The sequence below is a fragment of the Euprymna scolopes genome, chromosome 6 (assembly GCF_053919585.1).
Source record: "Euprymna scolopes isolate OS-2025 chromosome 6, ASM5391958v1, whole genome shotgun sequence".
In the NCBI taxonomy this organism is placed as follows: Eukaryota; Metazoa; Mollusca; class Cephalopoda; order Sepiida; family Sepiolidae; genus Euprymna; species Euprymna scolopes.
In genome coordinates this window covers 16,760,378-16,784,522 of record NC_136487.1, presented here as the reverse complement: position 1 = coordinate 16,784,522, position 24,145 = coordinate 16,760,378, and the positions used below count along the sequence as shown (strand labels likewise).

At 48.2% G+C, this 24,145-nt stretch overlaps 1 protein-coding gene across 1 annotated transcript in view; it reads right to left on the bottom strand.

Moving 5' to 3' along the window:
* Positions 1-24,145, bottom strand: part of LOC145277457 (kinesin-like protein KIF28) — a 118,531-nt gene that overhangs the window by 77,063 nt on the left and 17,323 nt on the right. The window contains exon 4 of the mRNA XM_080128820.1: positions 5,450-5,612. Within this exon, the coding sequence (XP_079984946.1) occupies positions 5,450-5,612 (163 nt within the window). The remainder of the gene's footprint in view (positions 1-5,449; positions 5,613-24,145) is intronic.

Below are 24,145 nucleotides of genomic sequence, written 5' to 3'. Positions count from 1 at the left end.
GCACACAAATTCCAAGTTAGCAGAGAACAAAGAAAAACCAGGAACAAAGAGATTCCAGGTCGGACTTTGTACACACTGATGGAACAAAGAAAGAAATTGTCAATAAAAGCAGAAGGTCTGAAAAACATAAAGTACAGAGATGAGAGAGAGATGTAGAGAGGCTTGCGCTTGTTACGTTGTTAGCTCGCCACCCCAACCTCCACCTTCCACCATCCTAGTTCGACACGTCCTACTACCAATGACAGGCAAAATAATAAATAAATACAGTTTTGTTTATGAAGCCGTCTCCGTGTTTGATTGAATAATTAATGGAACAAGCAGTGTGTATATATTTATGAACAGCACGCGTTTTTGTAAAAGTGCAGCAAACATGATTATATATACGTGACAGCGATAAACAAATATTGTTATTGAGAACCGACTATACAACAATGTTATGTGGCGGCCGTTTGGCTGTGATCACAGTATAGTATCTGTGTTATGTTGTGGCGGCAGTGTCAAGGGTTAGAACGATTATTATGATTAATTATTAAATTATTTAGGTTAAAAAGATATTCAGAAAAATATTTTAAAAGAAAAGAATGTTAGTTAAAATATTCATGTTAAATATTTAATTGGGGATTTTTAGCTCAAGGAAAAATGTTATAAATTGAGGAAAAGCATAAACAAAGCTAGTTTGGAATTTGAGTTAGCAAAAACAACGATGTGGCATACGTGAAAAACAAGATTGTTCTCTCTGTCTGACGTCAGAGACATGTAAGCCAGAAGAAATCAGAATTAGAAGATTAGAACGGGACGTCAACAAAACGAGTTGTGAGTTAGCTAGACTGGGTTAGCTAGCGGACAGGAGTTTTCTTTGGGTCCAATGGAAGTATCTGCCGATCAACTAAGGAAAATGTAGGAAGAAGATTAAAAGCTGCAGACTCCAAGATGTGGAACATTTTGGATATAAAGATCTTGAAATGATAACTCGGTGTTTTGGGTGTCCATTCGGAAAACAAGATGCCTTCATTTTCTGGTGACTGCTGCCAGAGGAGAGAGAGACAACGAATAAGGTATTCGTCAAGCAGACAAGGGTTTATTCGTCAATTGGTAAAAACTGTCCGTTATTGTCCTGTTCGTTACTGTCATGAATATGTAAAAGCACCCACATACACATAGAAAGACTATTAATTATACACATAACAGATTAACACGTTCAGACACCTCATATACAAAGAAAAGTAACAGTCCTTATAATTCTAACCACTAGACGATACGCGAGCATCGATTACAGAAACATGTACATCTTGTATACAACAAAATACATAGGCAGGGTTATATATAAACACGGAAATACAATAAATATATCACTACAATTTCCGTTGCAAATTGTCAATTAAAAATATGTTCATTATCTAAGTCGTGTGTACCGAGAAATAATTTTGACAAAAGCATGCAGCTGGCGACAAATGTAAGAAACAACAAAATAATTATTAGATGTACCAAAAGATTATTTAAATAAAAATTATGAACCTGACACAGGTACCTGCTGTCAAGAAGTACAAATTGATCAATTGTCAAAAATATATTAAAAGTATAATGTGCCTGTTTCACAAGTATTTTAATGGAATGTGCTCTGATGAACTCGTTGCATTTGTGTCCTCTCGATGTACATATCCATATATAGCTTAGCAAAAAAAAAAAAAAAAATCACACCCTTCATTGTTTAGGTCCTTAAATGCCAGAATGCTTTCTACTCTAATAGTTTCTTCTCTCAAACAGCTAGACTTTGGAATTCCATTCCTGCTACTTGCTTCCCTGACTGTACTGATATACAGAAGTTTAAATGCAATGTAAACCAACATTTTGTTAAGCTTTCCTAAGTATGGTCCCAAATAGTAGCCCCTTATGTCCAAGTTGCAATATTCCTTGGTAGGGGTGAATGTGAGTAAAAAAAAAAAATCATTTTTGGTGAAAGGTTACACAGGTGCAATCAAAGTTAGGTATTAGATCAATCCAGTGAAATGACAATGACCGAATAAAACGCCTTTGGAGTGTAGCTACACTGACAATACCGCTCATAAAGGGGCGCTTCAGGTGATTACAAATGGCTATATAATAACAACCAACAAGGATGTCGTTGTTGGTTGACGATCTGAACCTTAGAAGAATGGACTCATCAAATTCTCTTATGTGGATCTCTATCCTAACAATCAACCATCCATAACCGTCACCGACAATAAAGATATATTGTTATATGTTCACATATCAGTGCGTCTCGTCATTCTTTTGAACACAGAAGAACTACAACCCTTGGAAAGCATTGGCAGCCACATAATAAAAACTGAGGGGAAATAGACGTCGACATTCTCTTTAATTAACACTAATTCAGCTTAAATTATTATTGCTTCGTCTAGAAATGCTTATAGAAGTTTATTTATATTATTTGATTTATTTGAACGACTGTTCTCATCTAGAGTCGTATTTTAACAATGTTTCGGCCGATGTAATCCCCAGCCTTCTTCAGGTGTATCTTGTCGAATTTAAGAATCTTTCTGTTAAATTCGAAAATCTATATGGAAAAGAGAAGCCATCTACCCTTATGGGATTAAGTAAAAATCATAGACAGAGAAGAACGGTGGTGAGTAAGACGATTGAAAGGAGCAACACATATACTGGAAGACAATGACTTAGGCTAGAATTTAATACAATATAGAAACCATTACTTATAAATAATACATAAGGTCTCCATCTCTCTCTCTCTCTCTCTCTCTCTCTCTCTCTCTCTCTCTCTCTCTCATATATATATATATATATATATATATATATATATATATATATACACGAAGGACGTTCCAAAAGCAATGCCTTCTATTTTTATTCCGTCAGAATGGATAAGGCGGATTGCAAAATGCATTGTTATGATGACAGAACTTATGCATTTATAACGTTTCATCTCTGTAGCAGATATTGACAGCGTGAGACTCTAAGAAAACAAAAGCAGAGATGCGTAAATGAATTCCTGGCAAAAATGCATTCAGAATGGTGGTTACTATGTAGAAAAATAAATTCTGGAACACAAAAGGTCGCTCGTTTTAATGGTACCAGTACCGTCTTCGTAGATCTTCAACTTCTTTTTAGTTAAACCTAGTTTTAGTTGGATCGCCCCTCGTATATATCTTTCCATTTTCTTCCTTCACTAAAATATGCTTTTTATACTCCAATTCATATATATATATATTTTTTATTCAATTTTCACCCCAAACAAGGGACAGTGCCACTTTGAAGCAGGGGGCTACTATCAGGAATATAATTTGCAGGGGCATTATGAAGGGAGATGAGTAGAAAGATGTTTGTTCACATTACACTTGAACTTCTGCATGTCAGTACAGTTGGGAAAGCAGAATCCCGGAAGGGAGTTCCAAAGACCTGCAGTTCTGGGGAAGAAACTATTGAAGTAAAAAGCTTTCTTGCATCTAGGGATCTCTACTGTAAAGGGATGAGACTTAGTGGCTTGTCGGGTTTGTCGGGGGTAGTTACGTCAAGGAGGTACAAGTGTTTTCAGTTCATCAGAGCATTCATCATTAAAGTATTTGTAGAACAGGCAGAGGGATGCAACATCTCGTCGATGGGACAGAGGTTGAAGCCAAGATGACAGTTCAGGACCTACCAGGTTAGCGACTCTTTTTTGAACCCTGTCCAGGAGCGAGAGACAAGCAGCAGATGCACCAGCCCAGATGTGACAACAGTACTCCATACATGGGCGAATGGTGGCCTTATAGAGGTATAGGATACTGTCAGGCGTAAGTAGTTTTCTAGCATGGTAGAAGGAGCCAACCTTCCTTGCAGCAGCCTTGGCAATGCTCTCAATGTATCTATTCCAGTTCATATTTCCTGTAAACGTTAGGCCAAGGAGTTTAAAAGAAGTACTTTCAGGCAATGTGTTCTTGGCCATTGCTATTGGTGGTAGAGAAGGTTTCTTGTAGTTATTGAAGGAAACAAGCTTAGTCTTAGCAGCATTGAATGTGACCATCCATTTTTGTCCCCATTCCACTACTGATTGGAGGTCATCCTCTAGTGTTTCTGCCATTTCCTTGGATAAGTGTTCATTTGTTTTCCCCTCATATCTGTTATAGAGAGTGGTGTCATCGGCAAATATACCCATCTCCGAAACAATTTTATCAGGGAGGTATATTTGTGAATATCAGGAATAATAGAGGTCCAAGGATAGACCCCTGAGGTACTCCCGCATTTATATCATATTGTTTGGATGTACGACCGTCGAGGACAACTTGGATTTTTCTCTTACTTAAGAAGGATTTAATTACATTATCTATTTTTCCAGTGATTCCATATGATCTAATTTTCCTTAGAAGACCATCGTACCATACCCTGTCAAAAGCCTTAGATATATCTACCGCTCTACCCGTCCCTGTTTTGTCCAGTGAACGGTGATACGTTCAGAGACTACAGTTAAGATATCTGCTGTTGAACGGGCTTGCCTGAATCCATATTGTTTGTCAGTCAGGAGTTTAACAGCTGTTAGATGCTGGACTAGGGCTTGATTAACTAAGGACTAAAAAATTTTGGCGAAAAGCGGGAGGAGGCTAATGGGGTGATAATTTAGTGGGTCAGTTCTTTCATCAGAATTCTTGAAGACTGGTACCACAGAAGCGGTTTCCCAGCAGTCGGGAAAGCAAGATTCGTTGAGGCATTTCTTGTAAAGTTTGGAGAGAACTGGAGCAACCTCTGTCCGCAAAGGAAAGTCAGAGAGGGAGTGGTGTGCTGGGTCCAGCACACATACATGTACTTGTGCACTAGTATCGAGGGAGAGTGCTATATCTATGCTGTCTGAGACTTTGTTTATTAGGGTAAAGTCCTGGGTTGAGGGAGAGCGGTAGAGCTAATATTATGTTGCATATTTAGTCTGAAGCACATGAAGGCCTGATCGTCTGATTCTAGTTTTATTTCTCTAGTCAGGGGGAGGGTGTTACGAATATAGACTCCAAGCCCATGCATATATCTGTCCGAGTCCTTACGGTAGAGTGGGAGATAACCAGGCATATTAAAGTGGTTAGAGGGAATGGAGGAGTGAAGGTTAGTTTCACTTAATGCTAAGATATCCGGGGTGTTTACAAGGAGAAATGACTCAACATCATCTAAGTTAGTTCTAAGCCCGTGGATATTCGTAAATGCAAGCCTCAAGGGAGGAGGCAGGTTGGTTTTCTTTAAGTTTGGTCCTGGTTTAAACGTAACTTTTGCTTGAGTTGTCATTTCATTTTATTTAATTTAAAAGTTTCAGTTAGGGTGAGTGAGTGAGGGGGGTGCTGGACAATGATATTAAATGTTGCTGCAGATCTTGGCTTTACACAAAGACGCTCAAAGATGGCCTCTACCAAGGTCAGGAGCCACGCCACATATGTATTAAAAAGTTATGACATCGAAGTTAAAAAAAAAAAAAACTTACCTTCAATTGCATTGTTAAGTAATCCTTTTCCAAGGTCATTAAAAACTGTTTGTTGTCCGGCATAATTTGAACCCTTTTTGGGAACCAATATTTTGTCTTCAGTTTCTTCATAACCATCATGTGACCTGTACGAACGCAAAGTTAAAAACACATTAAAGATCAGCTATAGTTGACGTGTCGTAATTAATTTATCTTTCATGGCATTACCAACGTTCATGTCATCAATAATGACGGCGCTATAGTGTTAAATGTATTCATTAGTTTCAGGAAAATTTATATGCTTAATCAAAGAGAATAGAAAGTGGATCTTGGATTTATTTTCTTGTAAATAACGCTTGCTTATTTTGTTCTTTAGTTCCCACATTCCATAAGCGATGTTTCTAACAAAGGGAAAGTGGAGTATTACCGTTTTCTATGTTGGAATCCAAGCATCTTACATCATTGAGTAGTTTTTAATCTTGAAGTAGTTTTATTTTAGCTCTTTAACATTAAGTGGCTTCATGCCTTGTCTGGCGTGATTTTCAATACATATTATTAAAAAAGACAAATATATAGTCACTACAATGAACATGCCAATTGGCCTTTTGGCCAAGATCAAAGTGTAGTATCTGTTCTCTCAGTTACTAAACTTTCCGCCACCGGGTTTTCGGGCTAGGTTAAGGTGTTTTCATACTAACCTTGGTTAGCAAGGACCGACCCCCTCCTTTGGGGAGTCAGGACCTAAAGGACCGACTCCACATTTGTGGGAGCTTGGACCCGGAAACCGATCCCCTTTTTTGGGAGACTGGAATCTCGGGACCAGCACCACTAGCTGGTAGTTGAGACCTGCTTTTGTTGTTTTTTGCATGCATTTTTTCTTCGTTCCGGTCTCTTCCCTCTAGAGACAGGGGATGGTCTAATTTCTCCACACTTAATTGCCTGAGCAGCACTCTGACCTGCCAGGCCCAAACTTTGTCTATCTTCGCTGCTCTCCCAGTGGATCGAGCAGACAGGGTTCTCTTTCTCGCTTCCGTTGGGGTAGTTAGTGGGTAGGGTGACGTGGGGTAGGGCGGGTGCTTCGTTTCTGCTCCCCTCTGTGGGCAGGGATGCCTATCCCCTCTCTCTCTTAATTGCGACGCGGCACTCTGACCCGCTAGCACCCACTGCGTCTTTCTTCTCTGCTCTCCCCCCTCGCGGGGGGATCTGAGCTGCTAACCCGACATCCCCGTGAGGGGAAGTAAAAAACTCTAATTTCTTCAAAGTCCGCTCCTCCCCCTCCTCCCCCTCCATTCCCCTGGGTTTTCTTTTCCCCCACTACACTTTGGTCCGCGTCAGCGGCCAGTGCAACCGCCACGATGCCAGGCAGGAGGGGTACGTCACCCCAAATGCGCAGCATCTCAACTGCTAACGACTCCCTATGTGAGGGAGCTGATGCATCTCCCGGCGAGACGGCGCCAGGAAACAAGGTAGGGCCCCGGCGCGCGGCGACCTTGGAAGAAAGCGGGAGGGTAGGGCCGCAGCCCGCGGCGACCCCCCAAAAAGCACCTGCAACCGCTCCCCACGAGGGCAACCCAGCGGAAAAAGCTGCCGTTAAGTCACTAGCTGGGGAAAGTGCAGAACCCAGCCAATCAGCTGCACCCCAGGACGGCAGAACCAAGGGAGGAAGACCGGGGAACCCATCCCCCGCTCCCCCAAAGGGCGACTCCCCAACAGAAAAGGAGGAAAACAGCACCGCGGACCAAACCGAGGCGCTGGATGAAGATGTAATAGCCTCCATCTGCTCACTATTCGGCGGGGAAGACAGTGATTGGCCCCCCAACACTCCCCAAGAGGACCAAATACGGAAAAGGGGTGACTTTCCGGCCAGTGGTAACAAAAGCAAGCTGGAAGGAGAGACACCCTTGACAGTACCCACCAAGGCTCCAGCTGGGAACACGGCACCAGAAGGGGAGACACCTCCATCCCCCAAGGGGACAGCCACCCAGCAAAGGAAGAAAATAAGAAAGGGGAGCGGCCCGGAGAGCAAACCAAGCCAGGACGAAACAACGCCAAAAACACAATGGCCTACTTTGCCTGGTAACGGGCCAGCTCCGAAACCAAAAAGGCCCATAACAGGGGAGAGCCCCACAACACCAGCTACGCCCCCCAACCCGAGTCCAGCTGACACCCACCAGGATGGAGGACCGGCATGGGGCCCCAAAGAACAGCAAGGGAAGTTGACGCCCGAAGACTACAGAGCACTCTTCGACTCCACTTACAAGGAGTATACCCAGGGGAACAACATCCAACCCCTCCCGGGTCAAGTGGAAGTTCTGGAGAAAAGAGTGCTCTCGCTGATAACTTCAGACACCAAGACAAGGGGTCTGACGGGCGTCAACAAGGACACCATGATGAACGTGTTGCTGGAACAGAACATTCCCGCCAACTACATCTGTAGAAGGAGTTACGCACAGTGGGATGTTCTGCTCCCCACCTCCGAAGACGCAGTCAGGCTGTCCAGGACCTGCCATCAGAGCAGGAACATAAAGCTCCAACCCATCTATATGAACAAGAGGAGAGCAAATGTTTCTGCTCTAAACGTCCCCTGCTATATGGAGGCCAAACAACTGGGGGCTATCCTAAGCCAGTATGGAGACGTAGAGGAAGTCACCCCGGTCCGCGGATTAAGAAACATCATGACCGGGGACTACAAAGTACAGATGGTCCTGGACAAGGCTGGATTCTACGCCATCCCAGCCACACTCAAGTTCGGAGAGTGGACACTCTCCCTTATAGTGGAAGGGAGGAGGCCTCATTGCTGGCTGTGCACACAACAAGGGCATATGGCGAAGGACTGTCCAAAGAGGAATGGAGGGAAGAAGCCCACAAAAGCTGCGGGAACAAGCGTGACAACAAATCAAGCCGCGGATCCCGCGCCGGCCGCAAATCCTCCAGAGGCACCGACAGGCTGGGTGACGGTCGTAAAGAAAGGCAAGATCAACAAACAGCCATCCTTGCAGACAGTCACCCAAGACCAAGAACAACCGAAGAGCGAGACAGAGAAAATGGACACACAGACACCCTCCTCCTCAAACAAGAGGAAACTACCAGAATCTGAGGAGGAGGCCGCGTCAGAGGCAGAGGAAGAGACAACAACAGTCTCTATGGCCCTGAGCGCAACAGAGATCAGGAGGGCCAGGAGGAGGAAAAGCCGCAAGACACGCGCAAACCCTCCTACCCCCACTGAGACTGAGAAGGACTCCCTCGCAACAATAACACAGGATGAGCCCCCTGTGATCCCAACACCCCAGCAACCTGAACAACCTTCCCCCTCTCCTATAAAGGCCCCAAGAAACTCTTCCCGCCCCTCATCCCGTGACAGGAGCCAAAAAGAAGAAAACGAGCAGGCTACCCCCTCCCCAAGCGCTCAGCCTCCCCATCAACCAAAAGAGATCCCCTCCCCCACTCCCAAAGTCCGCACTGAACGGACCAAAAAGCTCCCCTTCCTGCCAGGAAGCAGGATTTGTGAAACAGACCCTCTCCAACCGGCTCCGGACCTTAAAGGACAACAGAAGGTCCGGTACAATAAACTTAAAAACTTTGAAAAAGTCGGTGGAGACCTAGTAACAGACCCCACTAAATTCAAGGACGCTCCCTTGTTGACCACTTTCGTTAGGGTCAACAAGGACGCTAGGACTGGAGGAATGTGGGCAATGATTAGGGCAGCAAAGAATGCGATCCCAGGCCAGCAGCTGGTGGATAGGGACCATCCTTCACTGACCAACATTTTCTTTAAATGTGAGGGTAGAATCCCCATGTATGTACACCCATCGCTATACAGGGCACTCAAACTAACCTTCCCCCTGGACGTGGGGGGCGTGGCCAAGGATGGATCACCTTCATCGGATTTACTAACCGGCAGCCTTGGCCAGGCCTGCCATGTCCTCACTGCCCAGGATTTCAGACCCGTCTGTGACAGTGCTTGAGGTAAGTGATCATGTCTTTGAACTTGGCTACATTGAATGTGAGGGGCATCAGGTGTCGAAGCAAGGCCTCGCGCGTTGTGAGAGACTTGGTGTCCCTCAAGGTAGATATCGCCGCTATCCAGGAGACCCACTTTGTTTGTGACGGGGATTGTCAGGTGCTGGTAAACGATTACGATGTCTACTCAGCATATGGCAATACCTATAGTCGTGGAATCTCCTTGCTAGTGAGTCGCACCCTGTCAGCGTCGGTGAATGTTGTTCACGCAGGCGAGGACGGGCGGGCGCTTGTTGTTGATGTTGCTGTTAATTGTAGTGTTTTTCGGATTGTTGCTGTTTATGCTCCCAATGCTGCTGTAGAGAGGGCAACCTTTTTTCGACGGTTGGAGGGCTTCTTAGTGGATCCGGAACGGTTAGTTTTAATGGGGGATTGGAATGCAATCCTTGATCCCAAAATAGATAAGGTCGGGGGGACTAGCGGGTCGGCGTGGTGTGACAGCAGTTTGTCTGACCTGATGGCCTCGTGCGATCTCGTCGACAGATTTCGTCTGGATCATCCGGGGCGGGAGATGTGGACGTGGCATCCTGTAGTGCCTTCCCATCCAAGCACTTACTTGGATCGGATGTTAGTTAGAAGAGGCGATGTAGACTTCCTATCTTGCCCCACGTTCCACTTGCTAGGACACTCGGACCATAAACTTGTTATGGCCCGTTTGAGCTTAAGTGCTAGGCCTAAACTGGCCGGATACTGGAAGTTCAACAGCACCTTGTTGGAGCTGGAGGACTACTGGTTGAAGGTCACTGAGCTAATTCAGCGGGCTTTAGTGGGGGCGGTTACAGGGAGTAAGTGGTGGGTTAGTCTCAAGGCCAAAATTAGGCGCTTCTCTGTCCAGTATAGCCAACGCCTCGCGATAGATAAGGCTAAGGCAAAGAAGCGTTTAGAGGATATGCTGACCCGGGCGGTGGAGGGGGGGGACCCCCTAGAGTTAGCACTAGCTAAACAAGATCTCAACCGCTTGGCTAGCGAGCGGTATGAAGGTCAAGTAGTTAGGGCTAGGTTAAACAAAGTTTCTAACGAGGCTGTGAATGTTGACGCTGTTGAGCGTAAGGCTGCTTTAAGGCGCGGTTCGGATGGGTACATTCGTAAAGTACATAACCTGGAAGGACACCCCTTAGTATCGACTCGGGAGATCTGCGAGGGGTTTCGGGAGCATCTATCGGTGCGCTTCACCCAACTACCCGGACTCAGGGTTGATGAGTTTGGCAGCTATTTGGCTGACTCGCCCCGCCTCACGGCGGCTCGGGCAGCTAGCTGTGATGGTCTTATTACTGAACATGAGGTCATTACTGCGTTGAAGCAGGTCGGCTATAACAAATCCCCGGGGCTTGATGGTTTACCCTACGAGTTTTACTTGAGGCTGTCGCCCATGTTGGTCCCTATTCTGAAGGATATGTTCAACCATTGGTTTGCCCAGGGTTCCATCCCTGGACAGGTGACCAAGGGTGTGATCACATTGCTGAGGAAAGGTCAACGGCATGGTGGGAGGGAAAACTTTGATGATTTTAGGCCCTTGACTCTGCTAAACACAGAGTTAAAGATTTTGGCAAAGATTCTTGCGAATCGCTTGCAGGTTGTCATCACTGACTTGATCGAACCGGACCAGACTTATGCTGTGAAGGGGAGATCGATTCAAGACAATTTGCACTTGATACGCTCGATCATAGAGGGGACAGAAGACGACGCCGAAGCCGCGCTGATCAGTTTGGATCAGTCCAAGGCATTCGATAGGGTCGACCATCGGTTCCTAGGATCTGTGCTAGAGGCCGCCGGATTTAATCCGGACTTCCGCAAGTGGATCTTTGTTCTGTATGACAGGCCGACGGTAGCGGTGCAGATCAACGGTAAGCTGTCGGAGTCATTCGCTGTCTCTCGGTCGGTGCGACAGGGTTGTCCGCTGTCGCCTCTGTTGTATGTCCTGGCGTTGGAACCCCTCCTTCGCAAGTTAAGGGACGAGGCGGCTACACCAGTCCTGCGCGGAATAGCTCTCCCTGGAGGCACACGAGCCAGGGTTTCCGCGTTCGCCGATGACGTCACCGTGTTCGTGTCTTGCCTCACGGACGTTCAAGCGGTGGTCGAGGCGCTCGCTCGATACGAAGAACTAACAGGGGCCATCTTCAACCGTAGCAAGTCTGTTGGCCTGCGGTTGGGGGCCTGGACCGGGGTAAACTCGCTTCCAGGTATTTTCAGCTGGACCGATGGACCGGTCCGCATTCTCGGTGTCTGGTTTGGACCGGGACTTCAGCTGGAAAAGAATTGGTCGGAAGTACAGTCTAAGGTCAAATCGTCAGTAAAGACTTGGATTGGAAGGAAATTGTCCTTGAAGGGTCGGGCGGAGGCGTGTGCTACATACGTCTTTCCGCTCATCCTTTACCGTTTGTCTGTACTTCCTCTCCCTGCAGAACGACTAACCCGCTTACAAGGGCGCCTCGATTCACTTTTATGGAACGAGGGTAAGCACTATGTCTGCAGAGAGGTCTGTGTTCAAAATCCGAGCGAGGGAGGCCTGGGTCAGCCCAGTCTCTTGTGTCATAGAAACGCCGAGAGATTGGCTTTCCTGGGTCGTTCGCTTGAAGGAGACGCTCCTTGGGTCCCTGTGGTTGAGAACTCGTTTCCCAATCTCAAACCCAACCCTTCGGTAGAAGGTCGTCGTAGACCGAAGGGGGAGTCCAAGTTCTTCTCCGAATGCCGAACCGCTCTTAGAGCTTTGCCGGGGACCAATGTCCTCGATCAGCCAAGGAAGAAACTGTATCGGGATTTAGTGGAGGGGACCGCGAAGGATCCACTTTGTAGGCGGATGGGATGGTCGATGGAGGTTGTCCGTTCTCAATGGCGTTGGGCGCCGGGACGGGAGATTCTGAATAACTCGGAATTCTCCCTGACTTGGCGACTGGTCCGAAATGCGCTGCCCCTCTTCGACGTACTTTTCCGGTATAAAGAACATACCAGCCGCTTCTGTCCGTGCTGTGACGAACGCGAGCCCGAAACAATCGAGCACGCGTTTTTTAGTTGCAGCCGGATACAGCCCCTATTAAGGTACGTCGAGGGGGTAACAGCTCGCATCGATGCCGAGTGTCTGCTCGATCTCGACGTAGGAACTTTTGTGTACAACATGGAGCCGCCGTTCCCCAGGGAGGAAAGTTTGGTTTTCCTGGCGATCCTAGCAGTAGCGCGCATGACCATTTGGATCGCGCGCCTCAAGTTGGTCCACGAAGGGACATCTGTTCCTGATCGGGATCTGATCGTTTACTTTAAACATTTGCTTAAAGTAAAGATCAGATGCGATTGGAAGAGGTTGCCTAGAGTGGAATTTGACAAGAGGTGGGTGCACAGCACTAGTTTGTGCATCCGTCGAGGAGCCAAGTTTCAATACGTGTTCCCTCCTTAGGCATGGCATGGGCGGTGCTGGGTCCTACGGAACCCATCCCGCCTAGGTTAGCATTATAAGTTCAGTAAAGTAACTCTTGACTGGTGGTACAAATGAGATCCTGTTCCTGATTTTATTTTTTGGTATTAGAGAACCTCTGAGTCTGCCCAACCCCCCCTGCTCCTCATCTTTATTTTCTGATGCCCCCGATCATCCCCCTACTCAGAGGTCACCTTCCTACCCCCTCCATCCGTTGCTTTATTTTTCTCCCACCTCCATTAAGGCGACTTCCCCAAACCCCATTAGGGATGCTCTGCTTGTTTTCGGTTCCCCGGAAAACAGTGGGGGATCTAGCCATATAGAATCGTACAGGGCGGGTCTTACTAACAACACATTAGTAGATTTTCCTTATTTTTGAAATGAACATTTTCATTAGTTTTTTCCCACTCCACGAACATTTTATGCCAATTAATTCAAGAACTCTTTCTAATGAAATCGAACTTTATTTTCTCACACATACGCACACACACAAAAAAAAAAAAAAAAAAAAAAAAAAAATGCACACACAACATACAGAAATGAATATACAAATTGTACATAGTTAAATTTTACATTGAACGCTGGGGTTATTAGTTAGATTAGGATCCACAGAGTGATTGAGGTATTTTGGTAAATGTTGCCAGTCAAGAGTAAGACTTCAAAGTCTCATCTGTTACATAGTCAAAAAGACCCTGTACCCTCCCCCTCCCAATTTCTTGTAGGGCCTTGTGCCTAATTTTGTTGAATTGAATTTTTTGTACGTTTTTTTTTTTTTTTTATGTTCAATTTTTTCTTTCTCAATAAAATATATAAACAAGATCAAAGTGTAGTATCTGTTCTCTCAGTTACTAAACTTGACCCACCACCGGGCTTTCGGGCTAGGTTAAGGTGTTTTTTCTTACTAACTTTTGTTAGCAAGGACCGACCCCCTCCTTTGGGGAGTCAGGACCTAGAGGACCGACTCCACATTTGTGGTAGCTTGGACCCGGAAACCGATCCCCTCTTTTGGGAGACTGGAATCTCGGGACCAACACCACTATCGCTGGTAGTTGAGACCTTCTTTTTTTCATTTGTTGTTTTTGCATGTTATTTTTTCTTCGTTTCGGTCTCACTTCTCGAGACTGGGATGGTCTAATTTCTCAACACTTAATTGCCTGAGCAGCACTCTGACCTGCCAGGCCCAAACTTTGTCTATCTTCGCTGCTCTCCCAGTGGATCGAGCAGACAGGGTTCTCTTTCTCGCTTCCGTTGGGGTAGTTAGTGGGTAGGGCGACGTGGGGTAGGGTGGGTGCTTCGTTTCTGCTCCCCTCTGTGGGCAGGGATGCCTATCCCCTCTCTCTCTTAATTGCGACGCGGCACTCTGACCCGCTAGCACCCACTGCGTCTTTCTTCTCTGCTCTCCCCCCTCGCGGGGGGATCTGAGCTGCTAACCCGACATCCCCGTGAGGGGAAGTAAAAAACTCTAATTTCTTCAAAGTCCGCTCCTCCCCCTCCTCCCCCTCCATTCCCCTGGGTTTTCTTTTCCCCCACTACACTTTGGTCCGCGCCAGCGGCCAGTGCAACCGCCACGATGCCAGGCAGGAGGGGTACGTCACCCCAAATGCGCAGCATCTCAACTGCTAGCGACTCCCTATGTGAGGGAGCTGATGCATCTCCCGGCGAGACGGCGCCAGGAAACAAGGTAGGGCCCCGGCGCGCGGCGACCTTGGAAGAAAGCGGGAGGGTAGGGCCGCAGCCCGCGGCGACCCCCCGAAAAGCACCTGCAACCGCTCCCCACGAGGGCAACCCAGCGGAAAAAGCTGCCGTTAAGTCACTAGCTGGGGAAAGTGCAGAACCCAGCCAACCAGCTGCACCCCAGGACGGCAGAACCAAGGGAGGAAGACCGGGGAACCCATCCCCCGCTCCCCCAAAGGGCGACTCCCCAACAGAAAAGGAGGAAAACAGCACCGCGGACCAAACCGAGGCGCTGGATGAAGACGTAATAGCCTCCATCTGCTCACTATTCGGCGGGGAAGACAGTGATTGGCCCCCCAACACTCCCCAAGAGGACCAAATATGGAAAAGGGGTGACTCTCCAGCCAGTGGTAACAAAAGCAAGTTGGAAGGAGAGACACCCTTGACAGTACCCACCAAGGCTCCAGCTGGGAACACGGCACCAGAAGGGGAGACACCTCCATCCCCCAAGGGGACAGCCACCCAGCAAAGGAAGAAAATAAGAAAGGGGAGCGGCCCGGAGAGCAAACCAAGCCAGGACGAAACAACGCCAAAGACACAATGGCCTACTTTGCCTGGTAACGGCCCCGTTCCGAAACCAAAAATGCCCATGACAATGGAGAGCCCCACAACACCAGCTACGCCCCCCAACCCGAGTCCAGCTGACACCCACCAGGATGGAGGACCGGCATGGGGCCCCAAAGAGCAGCAAGGGAAGTTGACGCCCGAAGACTACAGAGCACTCTTCGACTCCACTTACAAGGAGTATACCCAGGGGAACAACATCCAACCCCTCCCGGGTCAAGTGGAAGTTCTGGAGAAAAGAGTGCTCTCGCTGATAACTTCAGACACCAAGACAAGGGGTCTGACGGGCGTCAACAAGGACACAATGATGAACGTGTTGCTGGAACAGAACATTCCCGCCAACTACATCTGTAGAAGGAGTTACGCGCAGTGGGATGTTCTGCTCCCCACCTCCGAAGACGCAGTCAGGCTGTCCTGGACCTGCCATCAGAGCAGGAACATAAAGCTCCAACCCATCTATATGAACAAGAGGAGAGCAAATGTTTCTGCTCTTAACGTCCCCTGCTATATGGAGGCCAAACAACTGGGGGCTATCCTAAGCCAGTATGGAGACGTAGAGGAAGTCACCCCGGTCCGCGGATTAAGAAACATCATGACCGGGGACTACAAAGTACAGATGGTCCTGGACAAGGCTGGATTCTACGCCATCCCAGCCACACTCAAGTTCGGAGAGTGGACACTCTCCCTTATAGTGGAAGGGAGGAGGCCCCATTGCTGGCTGTGCACACAACAAGGGCATATGGCGAAGGACTGTCCGAAGAGGAATGGAGGGAAGAAGCCCACAAAAGCGGCGGGAACCAGCGTGACAACAAATCAAGCCGCTGCTCCCGCGCCAGCCGCAAATCCTCCAGAGGCACCGACAGGCTGGGTGACAGTCGTAAAGAAAGGCAAGACCAACAAACAGCCATTCTTGCAGACAGTCACCCAAGACCAAGACCAACCGAAGAGCGAGACAGAGAAAATGGACACACAGACACCCTCCTCCTCAAATAAGAGGAAACTACCAGAATCTGAGGAGGAGGCCGCGTCAGAGGCAGAGGAAGAGACAACAACAGTCTCTATGGCCCTGAGCGCAACAGAGATCAGGAGGGCCAGGAGGAGGAAAAGCCGCAAGACACGCGCAAACCCTCCTACCCCCACTGAGACTGAGAAGGACTCCCTCGCAACAACAACACAGGATGAGCCCCCTGTGATCCCAACACCCCAGCAACCCGAACAACCTTCCCCCTCTCCTATAAAGGCCCCAACAAACTCTTCCCGCCCCTCATCCCGTGACAGGAGCCAAAAAGAAGAAAACGAGCAGGCTACCCCCTCCCCAAGCGCTCAGCCTCCCCATCAACCAAAAGAGGTCCCCTCCCCCACTCCCAAAGTCCGCACTGAACGGACCAAAAAGCTCCCCTTCCTGCCAGGAAGGAGGATTTGTGAAACAGACCCTCTCCAACCGGCTCCGGACCTTAAAGGACAACAGAAGGTCCGGTACAATAAACTTAAAAACTTTGAAAAAGTCGGTGGAGACCTAGTAACAGACCCCACTAAATTCAAGGACGCTCCCTTGTTGACCACTTTCGTTAGGGTCGACAAGGACGCTAGGACTGGAGGAATGTGGGCAATGATTAAGGCAGCGAAGAATGCGATCCCAGGCCAGCAGCTGGTGGATAGGGACCATCCTTCACTGACCAACATTTTCTTTAAATGTGAGGGTAGAATCCCCATGTATGTACACCCATCGCTATACAGGGCACTCAAACTAACCTTCCCCCTGGACGTGGGGGGCGTGGCCAAGGATGGATCACCTTCATCGGATTTACTTACCGGCAGCCTTGGCCAGGCCTGCCATGTCCTCACTGCCCGGGATTTCAGACCCGTCTGTGACAGTGCTTGAGGTAAGTGATCATGTCTTTGAACTTGGCTACATTGAATGTGAGGGGCATCAGGTGTCGAAGCAAGGCCTCGCGCGTTGTGAGAGACTTGGTGTCCCTCAAGGTAGATATTGCCGCTATCCAGGAGACCCACTTTGTTTGTGACGGGGATTGTCAGGTGCTGGTAAACGATTACGATGTCTACTCAGCATATGGCAATACCTATAGTCGTGGAATCTCCTTGCTAGTGAGTCGCACCCTGTCAGCGTCGGTGAATGTTGTTCACGCAGGCGAGGACGGGCGGGCGCTTGTTGTTGATGTTGCTGTTAATTGTAGTGTTTTTCGGATTGTTGCTGTTTATGCTCCCAATGCTGCTGTAGAGAGGGCAACCTTTTTTCGACGGTTGGAGGGCTTCTTAGTGGATCCGGAACGGTTAGTTTTAATGGGGGATTGGAATGCAATCCTTGATCCCAAAATAGATAAGGTCGGGGGTACTAGCGGGTCGGCGTGGTGTGACAGCAGTCTGTCTGACCTGATGGCCTCGTGCGATCTCGTCGACAGATTTCGTCTGGATCATCCAGGGCGGGAGATGTGGACGTGGCATCCTGTAGTGCCTTCCCATCCAAGCACTTACTTGGATCGGATGTTAGTTAGAAGAGGCGATGTAGACTTCCTATCTTGCCCCACGTTCCACTTGCTAGGACACTCGGACCATAAACTTGTTATGGCCCGTTTGAGCTTAAGCGCTAGGCCTAAACTGGCCGGATACTGGAAGTTCAACAGCACCTTGTTGGAGCTGGAGGACTACCGGTTGAAGGTCACTGAGCTAATTCAGCGGGCTTTAGTGGGGGCGGTTACAGGGAGTAAGTGGTGGGTTAGTCTCAAGGCCAAAATTAGGCGCTTCTCTGTCCAGTATAGCCAACGTCTCGCGATAGATAAGGCTAAGGCAAAGAAGCGTTTAGAGGATAAGCTGACCCGGGCGGTGGAGGGGGGAGACCCCCTAGAGTTAGCACTAGCTAAACAAGATCTCAACCGCTTGGCTAGCGAGCGGTATGAAGGTCAAGTAGTTAGGGCTAGGTTAAACAAAGTTTCTAACGAGGCTGTGAATGTTGACGCTGTTGAGCGTAAGGCTGCTTTAAGGCGCGGTTCGGATGGGTACATTCGTAAAGTACATAACCTGGAAGGACACCCCTTAGTATCGACTCGGGAGATCTGCGAGGGGTTTCGGGAGCATCTATCGGTGCGCTTCACCCAACTACCCGGACTCAGGGTTGATGAGTTTGGCAGCTATTTGGCTGACTCGCCCCGCCTCACGGCGGCTCGGGCGGCTAGCTGTGATGGTCTTATTACTGAACATGAGGTCATTACTGCGTTGAAGCAGGTCGGCTATAACAAATCCCCGGGGCTTGATGGTCTACCCTACGAGTTTTACTTGAGGCTGTCGCCCATGTTGGTCCCTATTCTGAAGGATATGTTCAACCATTGGTTTGCCCAGGGTTCCATCCCTGGACAGGTGACCAAAGGTGTGATCACATTGCTGAGGAAAGGTCAACGGCATGGTGGGAGGGAAAACTTTGATGATTTTAGGCCCTTGACTCTGCTGAACACAGAGTTAAAGATTTTGGCAAAGATTCTTGCGAATCGCTTGCAGGTTGTCATCACTGACTTGATCGAACCGGACCAGACTTATGCTGTGAAGGGGAGATCGATTCAAGACAATTTGCACTTGATACGCTCGATCATAGAGGGGACAGAAGACGACGCCGAAGCCGCGCTGATCAGTTTGGATCAGTCCAAGGCATTCGATAGGGTCGACCATCGGTTCCTAGGATCTGTGCTAGAGGCCGCCGGATTTAATCCGGACTTCCGCAAGTGGATCTTTGTTCTGTATGACAGGCCGACGGTAGCGGTGCAGATCAACGGTAAGCTGTCGGAGTCATTCGCTGTCTCTCGGTCGGTGCGACAGGGTTGTCCGCTGTCGCCTCTGTTGTATGTCCTGGCGTTGGAACCCCTCCTTCGCAAGTTAAGGGACGAGGCGGCTACACCAGTCCTGCGCGGAATAGCTCTCCCTGGAGGCACACGAGCCAGGGTTTCCGCGTTCGCCGATGACGTCACCGTGTTCGTGTCTTGCCTCACGGACGTTCAAGCGGTGGTCGAGGCGCTCGCTCGATACGAAGAACTAACAGGGGCCATCTTCAACCGTAGCAAGTCTGTTGGCCTGCGGTTGGGGGCCTGGACCGGGGTAAACTCGCTTCCAGGTATTTTCAGCTGGACCGATGGACCGGTCCGCATTCTCGGTGTCTGGTTTGGACCGGGACTTCAGCTGGAAAAGAATTGGTCGGAAGTACAGTCTAAGGTCAAATCGTCAGTAAAGACTTGGATTGGAAGGAAATTGTCCTTGAAGGGTCGGGCGGAGGCGTGTGCTACATACGTCTTTCCGCTCATCCTTTACCGTTTGTCTGTACTTCCTCTCCCTGCAGAACGACTAACCCGCTTACAAGGGCGCCTCGATTCACTTTTGTGGAACGAGGGTAAGCACTATGTCTGCAGAGAGGTCTGTGTTCAAAATCCGAGCGAGGCCCCCGATCATCCCCCTACTCAGAGGTCACCTTCCTACCCCCTCCATCCGTTGCTTTATTTTCTCCCACCTCCATTAAGGCGACTTCCCCAAACCCCATTAGGGATGCTCTGCTTGTTTTCGGTTCCCCGGAAAACAGTGGGGGATCTAGCCACATAGAATAGTACAGGGGGGGTCTTACTAACAACACATTAGTAGATTTTCCTTATTTTTGAAATGAACATTTTCATTAGTTTTTTTTTTTTTTTTTTTTTTTTTCCCACTCCACGAACATTTTATGCCAATTAATTCAAGAACTCTTTCTAATGAAATCGAACTTTATTTTCTCACACATACACACACACAAAAAAAAAAAAAAAAATGCACACACAACATACAGAAATGAATATACAAATTGTACATAGTTAAATTTTACATTGAACGCTGGGGTTATTAGTTAGATTAGGATCCACAGAGTGATTGAGGTATTTTGGTAAATGTTGCCAGTCAAGAGTAAGACTTCAAAGTCTCATCTGTTACGTAGTCAAAAAGACCCTGTACCCTCCCCCTCCCAATTTCTTGTAGGGCCTTGTGCCTAATTTTGTTGAATTGAATTTTTTGTACGTTTTTTATGTTCAATTTTTTCTTTCTCAATAAAATATATAAACAAGATCAAAGTGTAGTATCTGTTCCGGCAGATGCTGCACTTAAGATAATTTGTACCAGTCAATGGAGGGGAAACCCTCTATACTGGGACAATTATTATTTTTGGTAACCAGAGTGACCCCTTTTAGGGGAGCTGGTTTTTACCTCACATTAAAAACGGCCTTGTGCCTAATTTGCTCAGTGGGGGAGCAAATAAACACCATCTGTTCCGGCAGATACTGCACTTAAGATAATTTGTACCAGTCAATGGAGGGGAAACCCTCTATACTGGGACAATTATTATTTTTGGTAACCAGAGTGCCCCCTTTTTGCCTACTTTTAGGGGAGCTGGTTTTTACCTCACATTAAAAACGGCCTTGTGCCTAATTTGCTCGGTGGGGGAGCAAATAAACACCATCTGTTCCGGCAGATGCTGCACTTGGGATGGTTTGTGCCGGTCAATGGAGGGGAGACCCTCTATACTGGGGCAATTATTATTTTTGGTAACCAGAGTGCCCCCTTTTTGCCTACTTTTGGGGGAGCTGGTTTTTACCTCACATTAAAAACGGCCTTGTGCCTAATTTGCTCAGTGGGGGAGCAAATAAATACCATCTGTTCCGGCAGATACTGCAAGCTATGACTAGCTATGACTAGCAAAGACCAGATGTGGGGGCAACCCCACATGCCTGACCTTTAACCAGCTCCCATTTCCCACCTCTCGGGAGCTGGTCCCCCTTTCCCTTCCCCCTCCCTTCACTCCTCACATTAAAAATTGGCCTTGTGCCTAATTTGCTCGGTGGGGGAGCAAATAAATACCATCTGTTCCGGCAGATGCTGCACTTAAGATAATTTGTACCAGTCAATGGAGGGGAACCCCTCTATACTGGGACAATTATTATTTTTGGTAACCAGAGTGCCCCCTTTTTGCCTACTTTTAGGGGAGCTGGTTTTTACCTCACATTAAAAACGGCCTTGTGCCTAATTTGCTCAGTGGGGGAGCAAATAAACACCATCTGTTCCGGCAGATGCTGCAAGCTATGACTAGCTATGACTAGCAAAGACCAGATGTGGGGGCAACCCCACATGCCTGACCATTAACCAGCTCCCATTTCCCACCTCTCGGGAGCTGGTCCCCTTTTTCCCTTCCCCCTCCCTTCACTCCTCACATTAAAAATCGGCCTTGTGCCTAATTTGCTCGGTGGGGGAGCAAATAAACACCATCTGTTCCGGCAGATACTGCAAGCTATGACTAGCTAGGACTAGCTATGACTAGCAAAGACCAGATGTGGGGGCAACCCCACATGCCTGACCTTTAACCAGCTCCCATTTCCCACCTCTCGGGAGCTGGTCCCCCCTTTCCCTTCCCCCTCCCTTCACTCCTCACGTTAAAAATTGGCCTTGTGCCTAATTTGCTTGGTGGGGGAGCAAATAAATACCATCTGTTCCGGCAGATACTGCAAGCTATGACTAGCTAGGACTAGCTATGACTAGCAAAGACCAGATGTGGGGGCAACCCCACATGCCTGACCTTTAACCAGCCCCCATTTCCCACCTCTCGGGAGCTGGTCCCCTTTTTCCCTTCCCCCTCCCTTCACTCCTCACATTAAAAATCGGCCTTGTGCCTAATTTGCTCGGTGGGGGAGCAAATAAACACCATCTGTTCCGGCAGATACTGCAAGCTATTACTAGCTATGACTAGCTATGACTAGCAAAGACCAGATGTGGGGGCAACCCCACATGCCTGACCTTTAACCAGCTCCCATTTCCCACCTCTCGGGAGCTGGTCCCCTTTTCCCTTCCCCCTCCCTTCACTCCTCACATTAAAAATTGGCCTTGTGCCTAATTTGCTCGGTGGGGGAGCAAATAAATACCATCTGTTCCGGCAGATACTGCAAGCAAAGACCATATGTGGGGGCAACTCCACATATAAGACCTTGGTCAATGTAGGGGCAACCCTTCATACCAATTGTCACTATCCAGCTCCCCTACTCCCCGGGGAGTTGGTCCCCATTTCCCCTTCACTCCTCACTTTAAAAATCGGCCTTGTGCCTAATTTGCTCGGTGGGGGAGCAAATAAATACCATCTGTTCCGGCAGATGCTGCACTTAAGATAATTTGTACCAGTCAATGGAGGGGAACCCCTCTATACTGGGACAATTATTATTTTTGGCAACCAGAGTGCCCCCTTTTTGCCTACTTTTAGGGGAGCTGGTTTTTACCTCACATTAAAAACGGCCTTGTGCCTAATTTGCTCAGTGGGGGAGCAAATAAACACCATCTGTTCCGGCAGATGCTGCAAGCTATTACTAGCTATGACTAGCTATGACTAGCAAAGACCAGATGTGGGGGCAACCCCACATGCCTGACCTTTAACCAGCTCCCATTTCCCACCTCTCGGGAGCTGGTCCCCTTTTCCCTTCCCCCTCCCTTCACTCCTCACATTAAAAATTGGCCTTGTGCCTAATTTGCTCGGTGGGGGAGCAAATAAATACCATCTGTTCCGGCAGATACTGCAAGCAAAGACCATATGTGGGGGCAACTCCACATATAAGACCTTGGTCAATGTAGGGGCAACCCTTCATACCAATTGTCACTATCCAGCTCCCCTACTCCCCGGGGAGTTGGTCCCCATTTCCCCTTCACTCCTCACTTTAAAAATCGGCCTTGTGCCTAATTTGCTCGGTGGGGGAGCAAATAAATACCATCTGTTCCGGCAGATGCTGCACTTAAGATAATTTGTACCAGTCAATGGAGGGGAACCCCTCTATACTGGGACAATTATTATTTTTGGTAACCAGAGTGCCCCCTTTTTGCCTACTTTTAGGGGAGCTGGTTTTTACCTCACATTAAAAACGGCCTTGTGCCTAATTTGCTCAGTGGGGGAGCAAATAAACACCATCTGTTCCGGCAGATGCTGCAAGCTATGAGTAGCTATGACTAGCAAAAACCAGATGTGGGGGCAACCCCACATGCCTGACCATTAACCAGCTCCCATTTCCCACCTCTCGGGAGCTGGTCCCCTTTTTCCCTTCCCCCTCCCTTCACTCCTCACATTAAAAATCGGCCTTGTGCCTAATTTGCTCGGTGGGGGAGCAAATAAACACCATCTGTTCCGGCAGATACTGCAAGCTATGACTAGCTAGGACTAGCTATGACTAGCAAAGACCAGATGTGGGGGCAACCCCACATGCCTGACCTTTAACCAGCTCCCATTTCCCACCTCTCGGGAGCTGGTCCCCCCTTTCCCTTCCCCCTCCCTTCACTCCTCACATTAAAAATTGGCCTTGTGCCTAATTTACTTGGTGGGGGAGCAAATAAATACCATCTGTTCCGGCAGATACTGCAAGCTATGACTAGCTAGGACTAGCTATGACTAGCAAAGACCAGATGTGGGGGCAACCCCACATGCCTGACCTTTAACCAGCCCCCATTTCCCACCTCTCGGGAGCTGGTCCCCTTTTTCCCTTCCCCCTCCCTTCACTCCTCACATTAAAAATCGGCCTTGTGCCTAATTTGCTCGGTGGGGGAGCAAATAAACACCATCTGTTCCGGCAGATACTGCAAGCTATGACTAGCAAAGACCAGCTATGACTAGCAAAGACCAGATGTGGGGGCAACCCCACATGCCTGACCTTTAACCAGCTCCCATTTCCCACCTCTCGGGAGCTGGTCCCCTTTTTCCCTTCCCCCTCCCTTCACTCCTCACATTAAAAATCGGCCTTGTGCCTAATTTGCTTGGTGGGGGAGCAAATAAATACCATCTGTTCCGGCAGATACTGCAAGCTATGACTAGCTATGACTAGCAAAGACCAGATGTGGGGGCAACCCCACATGCCTGACCTTTAACCAGCTCCCATTTCCCACCTCTCGGGAGCTGGTCCCCTTTTTCCCTTCCCCCTCCCTTCACTCCTCACATTAAAAATTGGCCTTGT